At 40.6% G+C, this 22143-nt stretch overlaps 1 protein-coding gene across 4 annotated transcripts in view; it reads left to right on the forward strand.

Annotated features, from left to right (window-relative positions):
* Positions 1-11459, forward strand: part of USP13 (ubiquitin specific peptidase 13) — a 117179-nt gene extending 105720 nt beyond the window's left edge. For all 4 annotated transcript variants that reach the window (XM_038583433.1, XM_038583434.1, XM_038583435.1 and 1 more), the window contains 2 exons: positions 4784-4868; positions 6557-11459. In XM_038583433.1, coding sequence (XP_038439361.1) covers positions 4784-4868; positions 6557-6650 — 179 coding nt within the window. In that variant the 3' untranslated portion in view covers positions 6651-11459. The remainder of the gene's footprint in view (positions 1-4783; positions 4869-6556) is intronic.
* The last annotated feature ends 10684 nt before the right edge of the window (positions 11460-22143 follow it).

The raw sequence follows: 22143 nt of genomic DNA on the forward strand, positions 1-22143 counted from the left end.
TTTGGAGGGGGGGCCCTTGGTGGTGCATTTGGTTAAGTATTCAACTCTAGGTTTTGGCTCAGGTCATGATCGCGAGGTTGTGCAATCACCACCCTGCGTCAGGCTCCTTTCTGTCCCTTTCCCTTTGCCCTTCCCCTCATGCTCTCTCTCTCTTTCTCTCTCTCTCTCTCTTTCTCTCTCTCAAAGTAAATCAATAAAATCTTTGAAAAAATGATTTCTCTCCTTTTCCCTCTGCCCCTTCCCTCACATGCTCTCTCTCTCTCTCAAAGTAAATAAAATCTTTGAAAAAAATGATTTCTCTCCCTTTCCCTTTGCCCCTCCCCTCACACGCTCTCTCTTTCTCAAAGTAAATAAATAAAATCTTTGAAAAAAATGATTTGCCTTGCCTCAAACTGCCTATTCTATCCACATGAAGAGGGGTCTGCATATTTTGAGGGAGTGTGCACACTGATGTTTCTGGAGAAGAATCAGCAGTAGCTTCCCTGTTGGATTTATTCACTTTCACTTTCTCTTTGGAAGCAAATATTAACTGAGGTTTATTACCTGTTGAATTTTTGCAAATGTGTTGAGAGAGATGCTCTCTTTTGCTGTTGGTTCCAGCAGGAGGTCTTGAATAATGCATGGGGTGGTTGCTTGATATTGATAAACATGGTTAATTTTAATTATAGAACTAAGATTTATACCAACTTTTTTCTTTAATTCATTTTTATGATTTTTGAGTATACATTGAATTTTTTCTAACCAAAGAGATGAGAAATGTCTTTGGAGGCTTAATGACATGTTTGGGTATATGGAATGTATGGTTCTGTCCTTTTCTCTATTTGTTTTGTCCACCCATTGGCTGTGTTGGTATCCAAGCAGTGTTCCATTGTATGACCTGGGCTTAAAGTGGACAATGTTCATTAAATAGTCTGTTTGATTATTTAAGTCATTGTTTTGGGGAACAGTTCCATGGGAAAGGGGAAGCTTTGGTTTGGGTATCATATCCTCTATTTCATGGAAACTCTAAGAAAGCAGCTTCATTTGGGGAGACCAATACTCTACCTCAAACTGAAAAGTTGGACTTTGATACAGAAGTATTCCAAAAGAGTTTTAAAACCCAACCAAGGTCAAGAAACATGAAAAGGTCTCCACTCTCTTCCTTGTTTACTGGGAAGGGCAACAGGGAGGGTAGACCAGGGTAGGATTCCTGGGTCACTATTTCAGAAACTAAGTGTCAGGCAAAATGGTTGTGTCATTCATAATTGACCATAGGTGGTTTATAGATTATATACAGTATAAGATGATATGAAAACAAGTGAAGAAATGGAGTGAACAGAGTTATTCTCTAATTCACACATTTATTTATATACTTAACAAATACTTAGGAAGCGCCTGTTGCATGATAAGCCACCATTCTCTGTGCTAGGAATATTTCAGTAATATAACAGACCAATTTCCTGTCCTTATGGAGATATATTTTAGTCTGAGATAAAAGGAGATAGACAATAAATGCACAAGTAAGTAAGGACATGGCAGGAGTTACTTCATGCTATTTAGACAATAATAAAGCAAGGTTGGGGAGGAGGTTAGGAGTGAGGGTGGGAGTGGGAGAGTTGCTATTTTATAAAGTGGTTCAGGGATAATATTTCATCCATGACTTCAATGAAGTGAGGCGTAAGTCATGTGATACCCGAAGAAGAGTTTCAGAGAGAGAACACTAAATGTAGAGGCTTGAAGGCCAGAGTCTGCTGGGTGTGTTTGAGGAGCAACCAGAAGGCAGGAGTAGCTGGGGTGGAATGGGGGGGAGTTGCTGGGGTAGGATTAGGGGAACATGGGAATAGCTGGGGGTGGAGTGAAGGGGAGAGGGAGTAGCCGGTTGAAGTGAGGCGGGGGAGTAGTTGGGTGAAGTGAGAGAAAGGAGGGAGTAGCTGGGTTGGAGTGAGGGGGAGGGGGAGTAGCTGGGGTGGAGTGAGGGGGAGAGGGAGTAGCTGGGGTGGAGTGAGGGAGAGCAGGAGTAGATGGGGTGAAATGAGGGGGAATGTGGGAGGAGTTGGGCTTCAGAGGCCTTTGTGAGAGGAAGAGTTTACTCTGAGATGCAAGATAATACTGGGAGGGTTTTGAACAGTAATAACCACAATCTGACTTCCATTTAAAGGCCGCTGTGAAAGCCATACTGAGAATAGTAGAGGGCAAGGAAGCAAGCAGGAAGCCCAGATAGGGGGCTGTTGTAGAATTTCAGACAAGTGATGATGGTAACTAGGATCAGGCATTACTAGTGGAGCTGGCAATAAGTGGTTTGATTCTGGATATATTTTGAAGGAAATGTTGACATGATTTGCAGATAGATTGGATGTGTGTAAAGAGCATGAGCAAACTTGAAACTGATGTAACATTGTGTGTCAACTATACTCAAAAAAATTTACGAGAAAGATAAAAAGAAAGATATATGTGAGAAGTCAAGATTTTGTCCTGAATGGAAGAATGGAATTACTGTTAACCAAGATAGATAAGGTTGGGGAAAGAATGCTAAACAAACTGGAAAAGAAAAGGAACTTCCTTAACCTGATGAGGAGCATCTGCGAAAAGCCCACAGCTCATATCATGTGGAATGGTGAAAGACTGAATGCTTTTCCCCAAAGATCAGGAACAAGACAGGGATGTCCACCCTTGCCATTACTTTTTTTTTTTTTTTTTTTTTGAGAGAGATAGGTGGGCAGCCCAGGTGGCTCAGCAGTTTAGCGGCGCCTTCAGCCCAGGGTGTGATCCTGGAGACCTGGGATCGAGTCCCGGATCAGGCTTCCTGCATGGAGCCTGCTTCTCCCTCTGCCTGTGTCTCTGCCTCTCTCTCTCTGTGTCTCTCATGAGTAAATAAATAAAATCTTAAAAAAAAAGAGGGGGGGGTCAGAGGGGGAGGGGCAGAGGGAGAGAGAGAATCTCAAGGAGACTCCCTGCAGAGCATGGAGCCCCATGAGGACCTCTATCCCAGGACCCTGAGATCATGACCTGAGCCAAAATCAAGAGTTGGATGCTTAGATGACTGAGCCATCCAGGTCCCCCCACTCTTGTCGTTTGTATTTAGCATTGTAATGGGACATCCTAGCCAAGGCAATTAGGCAAGAAAAAGAAATAAAAAGCAACCAGGTTATCAAGGAGGAAGTAGAACTTGTCTCTTTGCAGATGATATAATTTTGTATATAGAAAATCCTAAGGAATCCACTAGAAACTATTAGAACTAATAAATAGGTTTAGAAAGATGGTAAGAAACAAGATCAGTATACAAAACTCAGTTGTATTCATGTGCATTAGCAATAAACATTCAGGAAATTAAGAAAATAATTCAGCTTAACACCATGAGACTGGATGAGATCATCCAAAGAGAGAAAAAAGGTCAGGATGGAGAAAAGAACGTCTGTGGTCTGAGCTCCAGGTCACCAGTGTGTCAAGGTGAGGGAGATGAGGAGGAGCCAATGAGACAGCCAGACAACCGAGAGATGGTTATGTGCTGGGGGCACATATTTGAGGAAGGAGGAGGTGATCAGTAGTGTGTGATATGGCGAAGGGGCAGTAGGGTGGGGACTCGTGGCCAAGTAAGTGGAGGAGTCTGGGTGAACAGCAAAGGAGAGAAGGAAAGAAAGGGAGAGTTGAGGGAAAAGGCTCTGTCCAGAGACAGTTACTTTGGAAAATAGAATAAAAATAGAGCACTAGAAAAATGAATATGCAACCCCATTTTTCCTTGTTAGATTCCACAGACATATTATTATGACAGTTTGTAAACACTCAATTTCTGTATCTCTTTCACGTGGGCTGTGACGGTTTGCAGAGTGGACTGGTACTCGTCCGTGGAACTCACTCTGTTGTAGATCTAAGCCTGGCTGGGGGAACATGAGCTGGAATTCATTCAGGATGGGTAGGTACGGAATACTCTGCTAGATGGCAGGAGGTACTTGTTAGAGCATCAACATTGGTCTTACACTCCAAGGCTCTGTATTTCCATGTTCAGAAAGAACAAAGTCTGAATTTTGGTTCCATAGAGTTTATTGTGAACAAGTCAGAAACCACAAGAAGCCTATTCAGAAGCATTATCCCTTTCTATAAAAGACAACAGTGATCTGTGGTCTTCCTCATAATCCGGACATTTGTATGGTATTTTAGTCTGAGTTGCTCATTTAAGCTTTATACAACCCTGTGAAGTGGGTGGATTTTTCATCTGTGTGAAGGAACAGGCTCTGAGAGAGGCAATGGCTTCTCCTCCCTCATGCTGCTTAGAAGCGATAGGGCCAGGACTGCCCTTTAGACCCGTGAACTCACCACCAGACTCAACTGTGCAATTTTTAATCCCCTTCCAGATATGAATTTCTTGTCAGCTGTACTTTGATAGTTTATGCCCTGCGTTACTATGAATTTGCAGGTTGAAGTTGGTGTCACCATGGGTGGGTGTGTGGTTGTGTGTGTTCTCAGCCTAGCAAGGAAAATAGACTTTGTCTTTCAATGTAAACAATTGCTGAGTTGCACTGTTGTTGCCTTTAAACTGATCAGGGGATGCCTGAGTTGCTCAGGGGTTGAGCGTCTGCCTTTGGCTCAGGGCATGATCCCCGGGTCCTGGGATTGAGTCCCACATCGGGCTCCCTGTAGAGAGCCTGCTTCTCCCTCTGCCTGTGTCTCTGCCTCTTTCTCTGTGTCTCTCATGAATAAATAAATAAAATCTTTGGAAAAAAAAAAAAAAAACAACAACCCTCTGATCAGAAGGCTTGTTGGTTTCTAGAAATGCTGCCTTGTAACAGAGTTGTTTCCTCTTTCATAGTGTATGAATTATTTGCGTTCATCAGTCACATGGGAACATCTACAATGAGTGGCCATTACGTTTGTCATATTAAAAAGGAAGGAAGGTGAGTCTTTTTTAGAAGATCAATGATATCTGTGTTTTATTGAGCACCTACAGTATGCCGGGCTCTCTGCGAGGTGTTGCACATATTATCTCAACTGGTTCTCACAGTGGTTTTGTAGGGATATACTTTTAAAGCCATTTTACATATCAAGCCACTGATGAAGAGAAGCTGACTAGCATGCGTTTATTAGCCTGGACATAGCTGGGTCAGAGCTGGTCTTGAAAGCCACTTTCAACCATCGTACCAAAACGGCTTCCCAAAATAAAGATACATCCTGCAGCAGAGTGTGTATGTTTGGGACCTCCATAGTATTGCCAGTCTTAACCAACAAAACAAGGAAACCAGGTGCCCTGTTAAATTTGAATTTCACATAAACAATAACTTTTTAGTATAAACCTACCTTAAATATTATGTGCGATGTATTTATACTAAAAAATGATTTGTTACTTCCCTGCTATGTAAATTTGATTGGGTAGCCTGTATTTTATCTGACATCCCTAAACATCCTGTGTTTTGCCTTATTATGGCCTTGCTGTAGGCTTCTGAGCTTTGTAAATAGAATGGCCAGGTGTGTGTTGAGCCGGGAATGAGACATTTATGAATGTAAGGCTGCCACTCTCTTCTGGACCTTCTCCTTGGGCTGGATCCCCAGAGAGCCCACTGGTTTGTTTTTTTTCTGTGAGCTCCCCTCTGAGCAGCCTGAGGCTCAGTCTCTTGCTTGAGGGCAGTGCTCGGCAGTGCTCCAGAGGATGCTGAAGAAACCTAGAACCTTGCCCTTGGTGGGACATTGACCTCTCACACCATGCCACACACTGCAGGAGACACCAGGTCCCACCAGGGGCTCGGTTGTGCTCCTTTTTGAAATGTCTTTTAAGTATTGTCTTCTTAACTTGATGAATGAAAGAGTTGAGCACAGGCACTTGATTTATAGTGAATTCTTGTTATTACCAAGCATGATGTTCTTTTCAAAATACTTGTCTTAAGAATAGCTTCATTATAACTTCAAAGACAATACAGTTTATGGTAGGGAATTTGTAAAATATAGCAACATAACAAAGAATATGTCATTTGGAAGCCTAAAGATAATCATTGTTTATATTTTGATACATTTCTCTTTTATTATTTTCATTGGAAGAAGGCATAAGTCTGTATACACATACGTGATCCATATAAATGTACGTATGTATTTATAACTTTTCTAAAAGCTGAAAGTATGCACACAGCACATACAATTTTGTAACCTTTTCCCCACTTCATACTATATTGTGATTATTTTCTCACTTTGCCGAATCTTCTTTGAAGACATTCTAATAGTTGTGTGATAGTTCTCTGCATGGCTCTTCACTTCTTATTTTTACCTAGTTTTTTATACCTCAAGCTGAAATAAACACCCATCGTACATGATTCTTTGACTGAGTTTTTGAGGCTATCTATGGATTTCTACACAAGGGATTTTGAGATGAAAGGGATTAAAATATTTGGAGACTCCTTTCATAACTGCCTTTTGATTGACCTCGAGAAAAAAAAAGCCGTTGCAATTTCTCACCAGCATTCTCTCTTTTCATACAGTAGGCTTGAGTTTGGTTATCTTACAACATCTTGATTAAATATGGTACAGTAAGTTGTCTTCTGCAAAGTTTCCTGGGACTGACTGAAATCCATTGAATTTTTCCATCTTTTGTTTTCAGGTGGGTGATCTACAATGACCATAGAGTGTGTGCCTCAGAAAGGCCCCCCAAGGACCTGGGCTACATGTACTTTTACCACAGGGTGCCACGCTGAGCCTCAGATGTGCCAGTCGGCGAGAGGAAGCCACACGCCTTTTTAATTTGCCAAAAAAAAAAAAAAAAAAAAAAAAAAAAAAGCAGAAGTTGGGACAGCCAGACATGAAGGAATACATGGGGTATTTATAGTTTATTTAAAGAACATCATTTGACGCCTTCTGAAATAGAACTGGGAAGAAATTTCTATTAGTGATGATACACTACTGTAGATAGTTTTTCTTTTTATAAATGTTCAAGGAGAGGATGATTAAAAAAATATTTATATTGCTGGTGGGGGATCTGCCACTGTCACACCAAAAATGAGAATGTGCCACCAGCCCTCTATTATGCTTTGAGGGGCCAGTGGTGTGGCCTCACCCCACACCCAATAAACCAACAGCCCAGTTTTGTTTCATATCGAAAATCAGTAATGGGATGGGCTTTGTGACATAATTTTTTCATTACACACAATTTCTGACCTATCCATGTATAGAAGATTAGAGCATCTGCAATGAAAGGTATTTTTAATTTAATCATATTGAAATTCATAATGTGATTGTGTGAATGTGTGAGGGTGAGACCGTTATCGTCAACCAGGAAATCTGCAACGGGCTGGTTTTTAAAGGTTAAAGTAGTTGGTATTAAACATAGCTGGGAAAAGCAAGTAACTATTTTAAAGAAACTATAACTCAGGAACAGTTTTAAAAATTGGTTCCCCACTTAGATTTTCAGGCATGAAAAGGGCTGAGTCGTCCCCATAAGTGCTATCAAGAATTCACCCGGGTTTATGACATTTTGCGGTGTAACGCCAGATATCCACGGCAGCACAATATTGTTCTTGGCCAAACAAAGGTAGACGAATTCTGTTTCTCAGCAGCCTTTCCCGCCAAGGCATAGTGTGTATTTTTAGTTCAAATAGCTAATTTTACCATAACATATAACAACTCCCTGGAGTCACACTAAGTGCCCCAAATTTGTCTGTAAGTTTCTTGTCCCTGCAGTCTTTGCCTGACTCCATTTCTACATTTTCCTGGGGCTGAAGTCTCCTCTCTGGCCTTTCTTGGCTAATCACATCCTGACTTGCCTTCGCTGCTTATTTGCTGTGACGAGCGGTGTGATCTTGGGCACCCAAAGGGCTTCGGGTGCAAAGAAACTTTTTATGACGTTATGAAAGAACCATCATTTCCATTTTGGTATTTCTGTCTTTTTGCAACCTGGGATCAGATCAGAGTTTCGAACGAGGTGAAACAGTGCAACAAGAGTGGTTTATAATCTTCATGCAGCTCTGTACTGAATGCCAAGGTCTCTGGCGTTTCTATTTCAGATTGTCCAATCAAATGAAGAAGAATCTATTGCAATTTGCTTAACATGCCTTTGATTGGTAGGAAGGATCTTTCTAGAAACTGTAGGAAAATAAAGTAGAACCAGCTGGGTAAAATACCACATGGACGGTGGATTACGACATGGTGAGTTGTGAATAGTCAGGATTCTGGTTATGGTCAGGGCTTCTCTCATGGGAGTTCAGCTACACCGTGTGTGTGAGGGACACTGAGCCCCGAGGCCCAGCGCCCAGAGACTTGGGTGCTGTCCTTTGCTGGCCAGGTCCCTCATCCTCCCTGTGCCTCACTTTCCTTATCTGCACAATGACACCTACTCTCTCCTGCCAGCTGTGCTTTGAGGATATGGTGAGATTTCATACAATGACCCTTGAAAAGAGTAGCAGGTGGGGTGCCATGTGGGTCCTAGTAGAGAGTGTGCTCCCTCTTCTCGTCTGATGTTTTTCTTCAGTTTGGGAACAAATGCAGTTGGTATGGGGGGAGCTCATGATGCAGTAATTCCCTCTCGACTTGGTTGTGCCCACCAGTGTCATCTTTTATTGGTGATTCCAATATCCTCAAGCAGCCCCACACCATCACATGCACCCTGACTCCTATAGAAATCCCCACGCTAAGCAGCCTTACAAAATCCAGTCTCCTTAGGGCTGAGTGTCATGGAATCATGACTCCAAATACACATCAAAAATGACTTGTTTTCCACGCTATTACAAAGCAAAGGCCTTCTTCCAGGGTGGGGGTGGGGGGGTTACTGGGGCTTTGGATGGAAATGTGGACAAAGATAGCGTGTGTATTTTGAACAAAATAAAAATTTTGTAATAAAACTTTGCAAAATGGTGTAAAATCAGTGTAAGATTATAGGCTATACAGTACTTACTTTCGTTAAGTAGAAAAATAAACCTAGCCCTTTCGATGCCTAAACATATTGTTAGAAAGTACACTATGGCTGCCTTTTTTTCCTGCCTCACAAAACAAAGGGCTATTTCTACAAGGCAAAGTTTTATATATGTGCTACTCTTTATTTCAGATTGAGAGTTGGGGAAAAACTGGAGCAAATAATGGGTTTCTTTCTTGCTTAAAAGTGTATTTATATGTATACCTTAATATATACAAGGCAGGTTTCCCTGGAATAAAAGTCTGGAACATACTGCTTCATTTTACACACATATATTGACGAGATTACTTGTGACTGAAAACTGGAATAATGTATGGATTTTGTCAACAAAATCAGCCTGTTAGGAGTCCTCTGTGTGAGGCGTGGTGGTATAATTGTGAAATTCTCATTGTGTGTGGGTGTACGTGTGAAAGAGTGCACTTTTTTTTTCCTGTAAATATCTTTTGATATCCATTTGTGTAAAATCCCAATGAAATGTCTTTGGAAAATGTATCAAAGTTTTTATTTTGTCAATGGATCTAAATGCCCATATTACTAATCAGAAATCCAGTTTGGTTCAGATTGGGAATTTTTTTTAAGGGAAAAAAGCATGCAAGGAGGACTGTGGGAAGAATCATATTTTAATGCCATTTTACATCAGTGTTGCTTCAATATTTGAATTGACTTGGCTGTTTTCTTTCAACTATAAGAGAATGTGCCTGCCATTCCCCATGCTCTCTTTGGGCTACAAGAAGCCTACCACAAGTAGCTTGAGCCTGTGACTCCCAACATCATTTATTCCCATGACCTGAATTGGCTGGAGCCTCACTCACAGTGCCGACAGAGTGCATCCCGGTTTGTGGTCTGACTCCACCCCCAGGCCACGGGCCCTTAACCTCTCTGGGCCTTTTTCCTTACAATGAGTGTGTTAGGCTGGATAAGCTCAGAAGTCCCTTCCTGCCCTGACATTTGATTCTATTTTATTTTCCTGTGTTTACTACTGGGGCCAGACATATGGGATGTGAGGGATCCCAGAGAGGTTAGTTGTAATGTGTTGGTTTGTTGCAGCTCATACACCCCAGTTTATAAGCTGCATCATTTTTAGTGTCCCCACCTCAACCTCTCTGCCCACTTTCTTTGGTAATTTTACTACTCCCTTTTCTCCCCCTCCATTCTTGAAACTCTCTACTTCTCAGTCCATGGAGATACCTTGTTTCCATCTTTAAAAATGAAAAATCTATCTGAAACACCTGAGATGAAAAACCTCAGAACCACTTTCCACTAAATCTGTAACATGTGCAGAGTATTTTCGTGCTCTAATTCAGTTAATTCGTAATCTAAATCAGTGCTGCGAAAGTTGTCTATCATAGAAAGGATGTCTTTTCCTCTTGTAGGCATCACTGTTGCTAAATCACATCATCTACATAGTCTTGGGGAGGTAGCAGGTGACTAGGAGGATGAGGGAATAGGATTGAATGAAGTGTGATTCCACCGTTTACCTAGGTCAGAAATCCTAGGTTACAGAACAAGATTCTCTATTCTTAAGTTGGTGTATAAGGTCACCTACCTGGTGCTATGAAGATTCCCTTCTCTGTAAATCATCTTGAAAGAGTTTGTATTAAAATTCTCTAGCTTTGTGCTATTTAGTGCAGCTGTCAATAGCCACATGTGGCTAGTGACCTCTTGAAATTTGGCTTGTCCAAATCGAGATTGTGCTGTTCACATAAAATACACACCAGCTTTTGAAGACTTGGTACCAAAAAAAGGGGAATGTAAAATATTTGATCAATATTTTATTTTATAGTGATTACCATGCTGAAATGATGTTTTAGATGAATAAGGTATTATTAAAATTTCACTTCTTTTTATCTTTTTTTAATATGTCCACCAAAAAATTATTTTTATTTTTTTAATTTATTTTTTCCACCAAAAAATTTAACAGTAGACCTATGGCTTGCATTGAACTCATATTGGACAGTGCTGCTCTGGATTCTAGACGGCTTGGCATAGGCAGTGAGGTGCCACATGTGGAAGGTGATTCTTCCAAACATCCAGGTAGACAGAAGCAGCACACATATTTTCACTGGAGTTAGGAGCACTATGAGGCACAGAATGCCCAGAAGGCAGAAGATTTTTCTGTGTAAAAACCAATATGTATAAGACTCCAAGTAAAAAAACAAAAGCAAACGAGCCCCAAACCTTGTTCCTTCGGCTTTGCTTAGAAGCTGCTAACTTTGCACTTATTTTTCAAGCATCTTCCACGTGCCAAGGATGTTGGCTACGTGAGGGTGCTGGGCATATTTGCTTCCCTTTAGGCAACATTCTCTTGTGGTCTCCCCTCCCCAGGTATTGTTTGGTCTGTTTGGAGCTGGGTGTGTTGACATACGGTGTAGATCTTGCCGCTCCTCCTGGCCTTGGCAGAGCCTGTCGCCTGCGCCCACCTACCCAGCAGGTTTTGATGTTGGCTCCTGAAAGAGTTTGTATTTATTTTATTTTGCACTAGTCACAGTTGTTGTGAAAATATCTCAACTGTTTTGGGAGAGATTGCCTGTGATGGAAAGAGAGATGGATGATTTATTTATTGCTTCAGTTGTTTTAAAATTAAAAGCTATTCTCACAATCTGAGGTCCCTTTATGGCTCTTTTTTCTTTTGCAAAATGCCAAGTAAATTGATTCTGCCCTTTGCAGGTTCTCATCTATCAGTGGAACAGGTAACTGGAGACAGTGACTAATTTTATTTCTTTTTAGGATTTCTTTGCGTGGGCACTCAGGCTGCCTCGTTCCCATCGATGGTGGAATGTCAGCAATGGTGCAAGAGTTTACTTCTGTGGAGAAGGAAGGGGCTGCAGCAGGGAAGAGTCTGATGTCTTGTAGACTTTCTCTACTGGATGTTGGGTCTAATAGTGGAGTCAGTTTGGACCCTTCTGTGGTTCCGCGGCTCCCAACTTGCTGGTAGCTTCCCTAATGCAGGTGCAAGCATACTCAATGAGCTGGTTGCACCAAGGGATCTCAGCATGTCTGTGGCAGCATGTTTGTAGGGTGTATGAGTTTCCTATTACTGCTGTAACAAGTGACCATAAATGTAGTGGCTCAAAAGAGCTCATTTATTAGGTGAGAAGTCTGAAAATGGGTCTTACAGAGTTCAAGTCTAGGTGTCAGCAAGGAATCCATTCCTTGCTTTTTCCAGCTTCTAGAAGCTATTCTCATTCTTTGACCTGTGGCCTCCTAACCTGTGCTCCTAAGGGCATTACTTAGTGTCTGCTTCCATCGTCTTGACTCTCTGACTGGCTCTCCTGCTCCCTCTTATAAGAACCCTTATGATTACATTGGGCCCTTCCAGAAAGTCCAGAATCATCTTCCCATTTCAGAATAATCTTTAGTCACATCTGTGATGTTCCTTTTTGTCGTGTAAGGCTACATATTCATAGGTTCTGGGATTAGGGTGTGGACATCCTGGAGGAGGCATTATTTTGTCTACCACTTAGGGTGTGCTTATTACTACTTAAAACATTTCTATTCGATACTTAAAAATTTTAAAAGAATCAACCTATATATTTTTAAAAATACAAGTAAAATAACCAGCACCAGCATTGTGCCATGATGTTTTGGTAAGAAGAGGAGAAGGAAATGATTGGGCTGGGAGATTTTTTATGACTCAAGAATTATAAAGTTCTGGGGATCCCTGGGTGGCTCAGTGGTTTGGCGCCTGCCTTTGGCTCAGGGCGCGATCCTGGAGTCCTGGGATCGAGTCCCGCGTCAGGCTCCTGGCATGGAGCCTGCTTCTCCCTCTGCCTGTGTCTCTGCCTCTCTCTCTCTCTCTCTCTATCATAAATAAATAAATAAATATTAAAAAAAAGAATTATAAAGTTCTTACATTCACTTGCCATGTCCCATTGTGCCCCCTGGGAGAGTTTACCAATGTGTGTATGCACTGTTTGAACCTAAGGTCCTGCTTTTCTAATGTGGTCAGTGACAAACCATTTGTAGTGGAAAAATTTAATAGGAGACAATGACTTACTTTTATCCTCATGCAACCAATTATTTAAAAATTTACCAGGAAAGGTCTTTCGGTGAGATGAGGGTGGGAGGCAGAATGATAACATGGCAAGAGTAGAGACATAGAGACTTGACTTTCCAGCCCAGACTAGCTATGTGACTTTGGTAAGCACTTAATATACTGAAACATAGTCTTGGCATCTGTGCAGTGGGCATGATAAAACATGAGATGAGTTATGTAAAACATCTGACAGTCTGGTAGCACAGGATATTTTTACTACGTTATTTTACAGCATTATTTTAACCCACAGCATTTTGACCTTTGGAGGTTTTGACCCTTTGTTTCAATCTAGAAAATTCTTTTTTGTTAAAGAATCAATTATACCAACATCGATGACTTTTTTTCCCAAAGCATTTCTAGAGATAATTTCACTAAGCCAACTTATTAGTTTATGTAGCATGGTTCACCATTCAATAGATACTTTAGAATGTATCAGTAGACATAACTCATTGCCTTTGTTGAGTTTATTTTCTAGCAGGGACAGCCAGACACTAAACAAGAAATAAGTAGCTTATATAATATGTTAAAAGATATTACGTGGTATGGAAAAAAGGGACAGCAGAAGAGGGGTGGGAGGTGCGGATTATGGTACTAAATGGGGTACTTTTTGACGGCATCATTTGGAGGTGAGATTTGAACCAAGACTTGAAGGAGGTGGAGGAGTCATCTAAATGGATATTTGGGGGAAAGATATGCTTGGCAGAGGGGCTCACTGGGGCAGAGGCTCCAAGCTGGGGGAGCATATCCATTATGTCAGAGAAGCAGCAAGGGGATCAGTGTGGTTAAAGAAGGGATCGAAGGGGAGAGTAGTGGGAGAGGAATTTGGGGAGGGACTAGTTAGCCTGAGCCAGAAGGCCATTGGAAGGGCTTGATTCTAGAGTGCTATCAGGAGTCATTATAGGGTCTTGAGCAGAGTGATAATCTGAACTGACCAAAGTTCTACAAAGATTGTACTTTGCCTAGATGAGATGATAGGAGGGCAAGAAGAGGAGCTACTGTGGTAAGCAAGGTAGGCTAGGTTGATGGCTCACATGGACAGGGTGGTAGCAGTGGAGGCAGCAAGGATGGTCAGATTCTGGATACATGTGAAAGTGAAGCTAATAGGATTTCCTGATGGGCAGGATGTGGCATGTGAGGGAGTGAGAGTAGCTAAGGAAGACCCCAGAGTTTTTTGTCTGAGTAACTGAAGAATGTAGTTGCAATCAACAAAGATAGGGAAGGCTTGGTGGGATTGGGGATTGGTGATGGGAAAAGGCGATCACAAATCCATGTGATGTGTTGAGATTAAGATGCCTATTAGGCCTCCATGGTTGATATTGAGTGAGAAGCTGGATATACAGCTCTGGATTTTGAGAGAGAAGTCTGGACTGAAGATATAAAATTGGGAGTTGTTAGTAGCTAAATGGCATTAAAACCAGGGACTGAGTGCAATCACCAATGGAGGGGGACAGGAAATAGAATTGGTCCAGGGACTGAGTCTTTCAATAGAAGAAGTCAAGGACAAGACGAACCAGCAAAGGAGACAGAGGAGTGAACACCAAGGTGGGGGAAAGCAAAGAGAATAGTGCTTGAAAGTGGATGCCAAGTGAAGAAAGTGTCGTAAAGAGGCAAGTTATTAACTGTCAGACAACTGTGATAGGTTAAGTCAGATGAGTTGACCGCAAGATTGATCAGCTTGGAGTCCACGGGTGATCTCCATGGGGACAGTTTGGGAGGACAGGAATAGCAGATGAATGCAAACAAATCTTTGGGAAAATTTTGGCACAAAGCGAACCGAAGAAGTGGTGGTGGCTGACGGAAAGTGGGATGGGATCAAGAGAGGTGTGTTTGTTTTTTTAAAGATTTTATTTATTTATTTGAGAGAGAGAGAAAGCACAATTGAGAAAGAGAGAGGGAGAAGCGGACTCCTGCTGAGCTGGGAGCCATACATGGGGCTCGATCCCCGGACCCTGGGATTATGACCTGAGCTGAAGGACGACGCATCACCGACGGGAGCCACCCAGACACCCCAAGAGAGGTTTTTAAATATGAGAACATGTCAAATAGGAGGCACAAGACTGAGGATGTAGGACAGGAAGGATCACTGTCGCTGCCCTTGAGCAGGAAGAGGTGATGGGATCTGGTGCCCAGTTGGAGCTGACTTTAGACAGGGGCTGGGGAGCCTGTCTGTGGGGCCAGGAGGCAGGGAGAGACGTGGCTATGAGGAGGTGGAGTGCTGAGAGTCTGGCTTTTCTCCTCTCTGCTCGAATTTGCTCAGGGAAGTAAGTGAGATCCTCAGCTTGGAGGGAGCATGGGGTTGGGGAGATTGGAGGTTTGAGGAGAGAGGAGACAGTGTGAAATAGTTATCTAGTTGAACTCTCTCTAGGCTTTTACATTTTCCTTTCTATTTTAATGACATTAGTTTAATTGGGATCAATTATGTAGATTTTATGAGGACAGTCTGAGTCATCAGCTTTTGGTCCTCATCAGAAACTTTTGCTATTGCAAATTCCTGTTGACAGCCGTTATTTCCACCGGGTCCCCATTTACCAGGTCAAATTTTGCAAATGTGAATATTGTCAAGATTTTGTCCTTTTGTCATTTTTTAAATCAATAGCAAATTTTGCTATGAGCACTCTTAGCCATCGTCCTGGTAATTTCTTTCAACCCTACTTTTTACTGGGCTAGTTTTTGCAGTTTTTAGTAGTAGATGTGATCTTTAGTCAGTTTTTAATCTGTAAGACATTTATTTATTTGGCACAGTTTTTGCTATCATGTTTATCATTTGCAGTGACATTAATATGGACTGGATACATTATTAGTATGGGAAGAGCAGAGGACCTGAGTGTTGCTTAGGGCTAAGGTGGCATAGCATTGTTTCTACAATGGCCTAGGAATCTGGCACATGGTAGGTTTCGGTAGATGTTAGCTTCCTTTCTTTTTCCCTCTCAAAAAACTTGGGCTGGAAGGCTGTACTGCTTGGTCGCCACCTTCTAAGCCCAAACAGGGGGCCTACTGAGAATCAAATGGTTTAGTTCTATAGAGCAAAATACTAAAATTAACCATCACTTCTCAAAGTGCTGATTTTATTAAGATGATTACCAGGCAGCGTTATTTATTATGAGGTAAAAGTAAGGGAAAAAAATGTATCAGTCCAAAAAAAAAAATGCATCAGTCCTTGTGAACCCTAAAGAACTGGATAGGTAAGGCATTACTGTAAGGAGCCTTGTAAAGGAAAAAAAAAAAAAAAAAAAAAAAAAAAAGGAGCCTTGTAAAGAAAGGTAAAGAACACTTCAAACCTTGGGCTGCTTTTATATATACACATGGAACGAAGCAGCTATTTGAGGAAATTAATAGAACTCATTTAAAAAGGGGTAAGAGACATACAAAAGTTTGAGTTATGCAGTGGGTGGAGAGAGGAGCCACAATTCACCACTGAGTAGAACACTGGTGAGATGAGAAAGAAAGAGGTACAGCTTGATTTTACAGAGGAGAAAATGAACTTCCAGCAAGGTTCAGTGCTGGCTTACACCGAGAGGGAGAAGGCGTGCCCATTGTCCCTGTGTAGCTGTGTTCATCCAAGCCTGTTGTTTCCTGCATCACCCATCTAACTGCCCACGACCTTCATTCATAAACATTTTGGAAACAGAAACTTCTGTCTCAGTGGCATCCCTCCTCTGCCTGTGGGCAAATCCACCCTTCATGTGCTCTAGGAAGGCCACCAACAATCTCCTGCTTTGCCAGGGCATCTCCTAAGATCTCCCTCGCTCACGGCCTGTGCCACCCTGGACTCCTTTCTCCTTGAAGACACACCAAGCTCATTCCTTCCTTGGTGTCTTGTGCTAAGCTGTTAGCTCTGCTAAGAATGCTTGTTCCCAACTCCACTTGATTGGTTTCTTTTTGTTCAGAGCTCAACCCAAATGTTACCTTAAAGAAACCATCTTTTCTTGACCATCTATAGGTAAAGGAGCCACCAGTCTCTCTCATAATACTTTATTTGCCTTGTTCTTTTAGCACTTTTTGGCACATGACATTCTTATTTGTTATTATTTTTTTATTTATGAGAGAGAGAGAGAGAGGCAGAGACATAGGCAGAGGGAGAAGCAGGCTCCATGCACCGGGAGCCTGACGTGGGATTCGATCCCGGGTCTCCAGGATTGTGCCCTGGGCCAAAGGCAGGCGCCAAACCGCTGCGCCACCCAGGGATCCCGACATTCTTATTTGTTAAAATATTTGTTGACCCCTCACAGAAATCTAAGCTCTTCAAGGGCAAGTCCAATTTGATTAACTCACCACTGTCCTGCATTAGAACAGTACCTGCACCTAGTAGAACCTCAAATATTTGACCGATTAAAAAAGAAAAAAAAAAAAAAAAAAAAGAAGAAGAAGAAAAAAACCCCAGATCCTAAAACTGGAATATATTTTGATACTTTTATTCCAAAAAAAAAATCACAAATCCAATTTCAGGCTAAATAATATTTTACTCTTAAAAAATTAACAAAGGAGGTTTTAAAGTTTAGTTTTATATCTAAAAATGCATTCTTAATTTCCAGATAACTCATGCAAAATCATATGTGGTGATATCCAATAAAAGACTTGTTTTTTGCTTTTTTTTTTAACCAGTAGTACAAATTGGATTATATTTGACTTGAAGCAGTTCCGATCCCCAAGTCCCATTTTGAAAGATTTCTCAAAAGACCTTGAAGCCACAGACAAAGTTTATTTCAAAACATAGTTTAAAATTGCACAAATATAAATACAATTTAGTAATGTGAAAAAGGGAAGGCATGCTTCCAATAATAGTATAAAAATACTACCTTAATCTTGGTACTTTGCAAATATAAGCCAAAGGAATAAATTAAACACATTAATATGATAAGAAGTTATTTTTATGGTAGGAGTTTTATTTCAAAGAGCAATGCAGGGAAATACTAAGATGAAGTGTTAATATCCAACAGAGTTGTGCTATGATACATAATATTTTACTAAGTACACAGTTACATTATCACATAGGATGCCCATAACTTTTATACCCCCACCCCATTGCCATTAATTTGCTATATATAGGTCACTTAATTTGGGTTGGTTTTAATTTAAAAACTCAATGTAAACATTTAAGGTTAAATTTTTTGTTTGTTAATCTATTTCAGCTTAAAAATGAAATCCCAAGATGTTAAACATTATTGAGCATAAAGAAGCAACACAGAAGAATTTATCTCAATATCTTTAGATTAGACTAGATATGTAATATTCATAGATATACAAAATATATAGAAACGTCTTTTCTAAATAGTAAATGCTTGTTATAGTTTGTAAAAAGTCTATTAAATTAATCAGGTTTTTTTTCTTTTCAACCAATGTAAACAAACCTGGGCAATGAAAGTTGAAGAGGGTTTGAGTGAGGTGATATGGGAGAAATTGAAAGGATGTCGGTAAAAATTTAGCTTTGCTTTATTTCCTTTAGCTACTGGCAACATATTTAATCATGAACATTTCTTACATTGCACAATTCTTTTATGGTATCTATGCAAAATTTTTATGTCTCAGTGAAAATGCCAAACTACCCAGTTGAGTGTGTTTGTAATCTCTTACCATTTTTTTTTTTTCTGGTCATACAATTTGCCCTCTCCAAGAAATTGAAAGATAATAAAAAAGACACACATTTTATTGTTGAGCAACAAACTTTTTGCTGTTCTTTTTTTCATCTTAGTGTTTTTTGAGTGCAGGTTTCTAAAAGTGTCCCAATGAGCCTGGCAAGGGTTTTGCTACCACACTCTGCTCATTCCCATTGCAAGTTGGTTTTTTCCTGTAGAGAAGGTCCTGAGAAAACAGTTCTGGGATTGGGGTCCTGTCTCTAGAGTGCATTATTTTGGTATTTCTGCAGAGGTTGCTGGTAGCAGAAACCTTATTCAAAGCGAAATACTACATGAGAGTTTATTAAATCTCACACTTTAATTTTCTGGGTTTTCTCCTCTTAACTGCTTAATGACTCCACACGAGAATCTTTGCTGTGTGTTTGAAGATTTCTGTCTTTGAGCTTATATGTATGTGTTTGGGGGTATATGAGATGGTGACAAAGCTGTTACTAACAGAAGACACCCCTCCTCCCACTTCGTCTTACTGAGTTTTGCTCCATCCGATTCTGGTCTTCTTGCCATATATTGTCATAAAGCAAGGGTTACAGAAAAAAGGAGTGAGAGGACTTCCAAGTTGCTTCTGAGTGACCATGTAATCACCTCATCACCCCTGAATTTCCATGTTTTTAGACAGATCAACCAAGTCCAGTTTCTTAAGGGAGGTGGGCCCAAGTAGCTTACTTATATCATACCATGTGGAGGACGATGGTGTGACACCCCACACACTCACGATGTAACATTTGTGGAAATTAAGTCCGCTTGTCCTTTGCCTTATGATGGTTTTCATGTGCCTGGCATTACCCCAACCTCCCTACCTTATTTAGAATGTCAGTATTTCTAACTTATTCCTGAATTTTAGAAAATGTTTGAAATGCACTATTCAGAATTAGAACCCAAAACTGTGCAGAGGCAATCAACACAAGTTTGTTTAGTAGCATTCAGACATATAGACTTTGAGTTTTGGATCTGTTGTGCCTCAACTGGTTTTTATAAATCGTTTAGATGTCTAAGTACCAGGATTTCTCGGTAGATCCATTTGGCACTGGCTGCAACTCTGCATAAGCCAGACGTGGGAATATCTGTAAAGTTAAGTGTGATAGCATGAAAACAATCTCGAGGGTTAAGATATTGAAAGCAAATAGTCAACTTTAACACAAAGTTCATGAAAATGTTTCCTTGCTCAGAAACAAGGAAAAAACAAGCTAACCTATGAGACTTAATCATGCACTGGGTAAATTTACATTCAGTAAAGTTTATCTTGCATGCTTTGGTTAATATTTGAGTAGGCAGATTTGCAAGTACTAATGCATGCATTATTTTGTACCTGAGGTTATATGTTTTATTTTTTAAAAATTGCCTTTTTACAAACCTTATGCCAGAGTTCATCTATGAACACTCTTTAAAAAAATATATATATATGTCTACTTCTTAGTTCAAAACAGTTTAATTTCAACCAGTTCTATAAATACTGAGATGACAGGGAAACTGTGCAGCAAAACCTGGAGAGGGAAGGTATGTGAAATTATTTTACAAGGTTGAAATCATGTATGCATGTTCAGTAATTTCTAAAATATGAGGCCTCAAAGAGATGGCACACGGATCAAGCCTTCAGAATACCCTGATTCTAAAATGATTTTAGAATTATTTCAAGGTATAAAACAATAGCAACAACTAACTGAAAGTGCAGGCCCATCCTGTGGAACTAATTCAAAGGGCAGATGAGGAAGGGGCACAAAATGACTATCTTTGATTTTTCTCTGTTCCCAAAGGGCTCATGGATAAAGTTTATGGGACAGAGTTTAGGAGCTCCTGTTATATGTGGGACTAGCTATCGTTGGGTTCAAGTCTCGCTTGTATAGCAAGAATATTCTAGAAAGATACGCCTAGTTTGGGCATCTTGACATGGACCCAAGATTCAATGTAATAGTTTTCTCTAAAGTAAAGAAGAGTGGCATAAAACTCTGAAGGTGAGTGTGTCCTGAACATTCCAGCCCAGTTAAGTAACCCTAGTTTGCCATTCTAGTTGAAATGCAGATTGGCTGAGAAAGCACAGCTCTTAGTTTTCTGGTAAAGTTTCCTGGTGGACAAGATCTGCCTTCCTTGCAGGGAGTCATGGGGAATGATCTTAAGAGAATGCAAAGGGAATGATGACTCCGTATGATTGGCCCAGTAAGGGGGTGCTTTACTCCTTCTTTTCTTTTCTTTTTTTTTTTTTAAGATTTTATTTATTTATTCATGATAGTCACACAGAGAGAGACAGAGAGGCAGAGACACAGGCAGAGGGAGAAGCAGGCTCCATGCTGGGAGCCCGATGTGGGATTCGATCCTGGGTCTCCAGGATCGCGCCCCGGGCCAAAGGCAGGCGCCAAACCGCTGCGCCACCCAGGGATCCCTACTCCTTCTTTTCTTTGGCCCTCCACCTCCTTCCCACTGTTAAGGTACAGCAGCAAGAATAAATAGCCCAAGAGACATAGCTATAACTTATTTTGAAATTCAGCAATGATCCCGGGCTTTTCTGCATTTTCAACCAATCTGCTAGTAAAATCAGTTCTTGAAAGATACATCTGAGCAACTGGATGGTTATTCTAGTAAAACAGCATCCTCTAAGAGAGCTTAGGCTTGCTTACTTACTCAGTAATCCCCCCCCCCCAAAAAAGAAAGAAATAAATAAATAAAGAAAGAGAAAGAGAAAGAGAAAGAGAAAAAGAAAAAGAAAAAGAAAAAGAAAAAGAAAAAGAAAGAAAAAACTCCAAGCCTTCCCAGGGTGCCTCAGAAAGGAACCAAGGACACCCTGTTCTTTGAAATGGAAAAAGTAATTTAAATGACAATTTTATACCACTGGAGTTAGAACACCAAAAAACAGTTCTGCCTTAAAAGAATGTGTATATACTTTAAAAATGTATATAATAAAGACTGTTCTGTAATCTTACTAAGCTTTGGTGGTGCTCTGATTTCTATAAACTTTCCCTTGTTTTTTAGTAACTGTTTTTACTTAATTTTATTTAAAAATATTGTTGAAAAACATCGTGGACAATAATTCTGCACTTCCTGATAGGCAACCGACTATGAAAATCTTGGTCCTGATGGACACTGGACATACTGGGGAAAGCCCTACTGAATGTTCTGGAAATTATCAAATTATGATGGGAATGGAAAATTGTCTACTCTCCTCTGAAAGTATTGTATTCTGACAGCAATATAAAACTGGGGCTGCAAAACTTGTCACTACTTAGCAACAATCGAATTAAATCAACGTTTCCTGCATTTACCCTGCTGTCAGGCTTTAGACTGTTAACTCATGCCAGCAAAGCTAAGAAAACAGCTTGTTATTATTGCAAATTCAGTTAGTGTTGAAAGTCTAGAACAGCATCATAAACAGAAACCTGTGAGGTTTGCTTTGAATCCTGTGTTCAGAGGCTCCTACTGGACTATGATGGATGCAGATCAGCTGGCCAGCCAGTAAATGCACAGAAGTTGGGAGGAGGAACATGCAGAGAATGGAAGCTATTGGGGCAGGCAGCTGCCATTAACTTGAAGGCTGGCCCCAAGAGTCCTTCCTAGATTGAATTCTAGGATTCTGAAATTCTAAAGAATAGTTTTGAAACTATTATTGAGCTTTATTTGCTTCTAAG

The sequence above is a fragment of the Canis lupus genome, chromosome 34 (genome assembly GCF_011100685.1).
Source record: "Canis lupus familiaris isolate Mischka breed German Shepherd chromosome 34, alternate assembly UU_Cfam_GSD_1.0, whole genome shotgun sequence".
NCBI classification, from domain to species: Eukaryota; Metazoa; Chordata; class Mammalia; order Carnivora; family Canidae; genus Canis; species Canis lupus.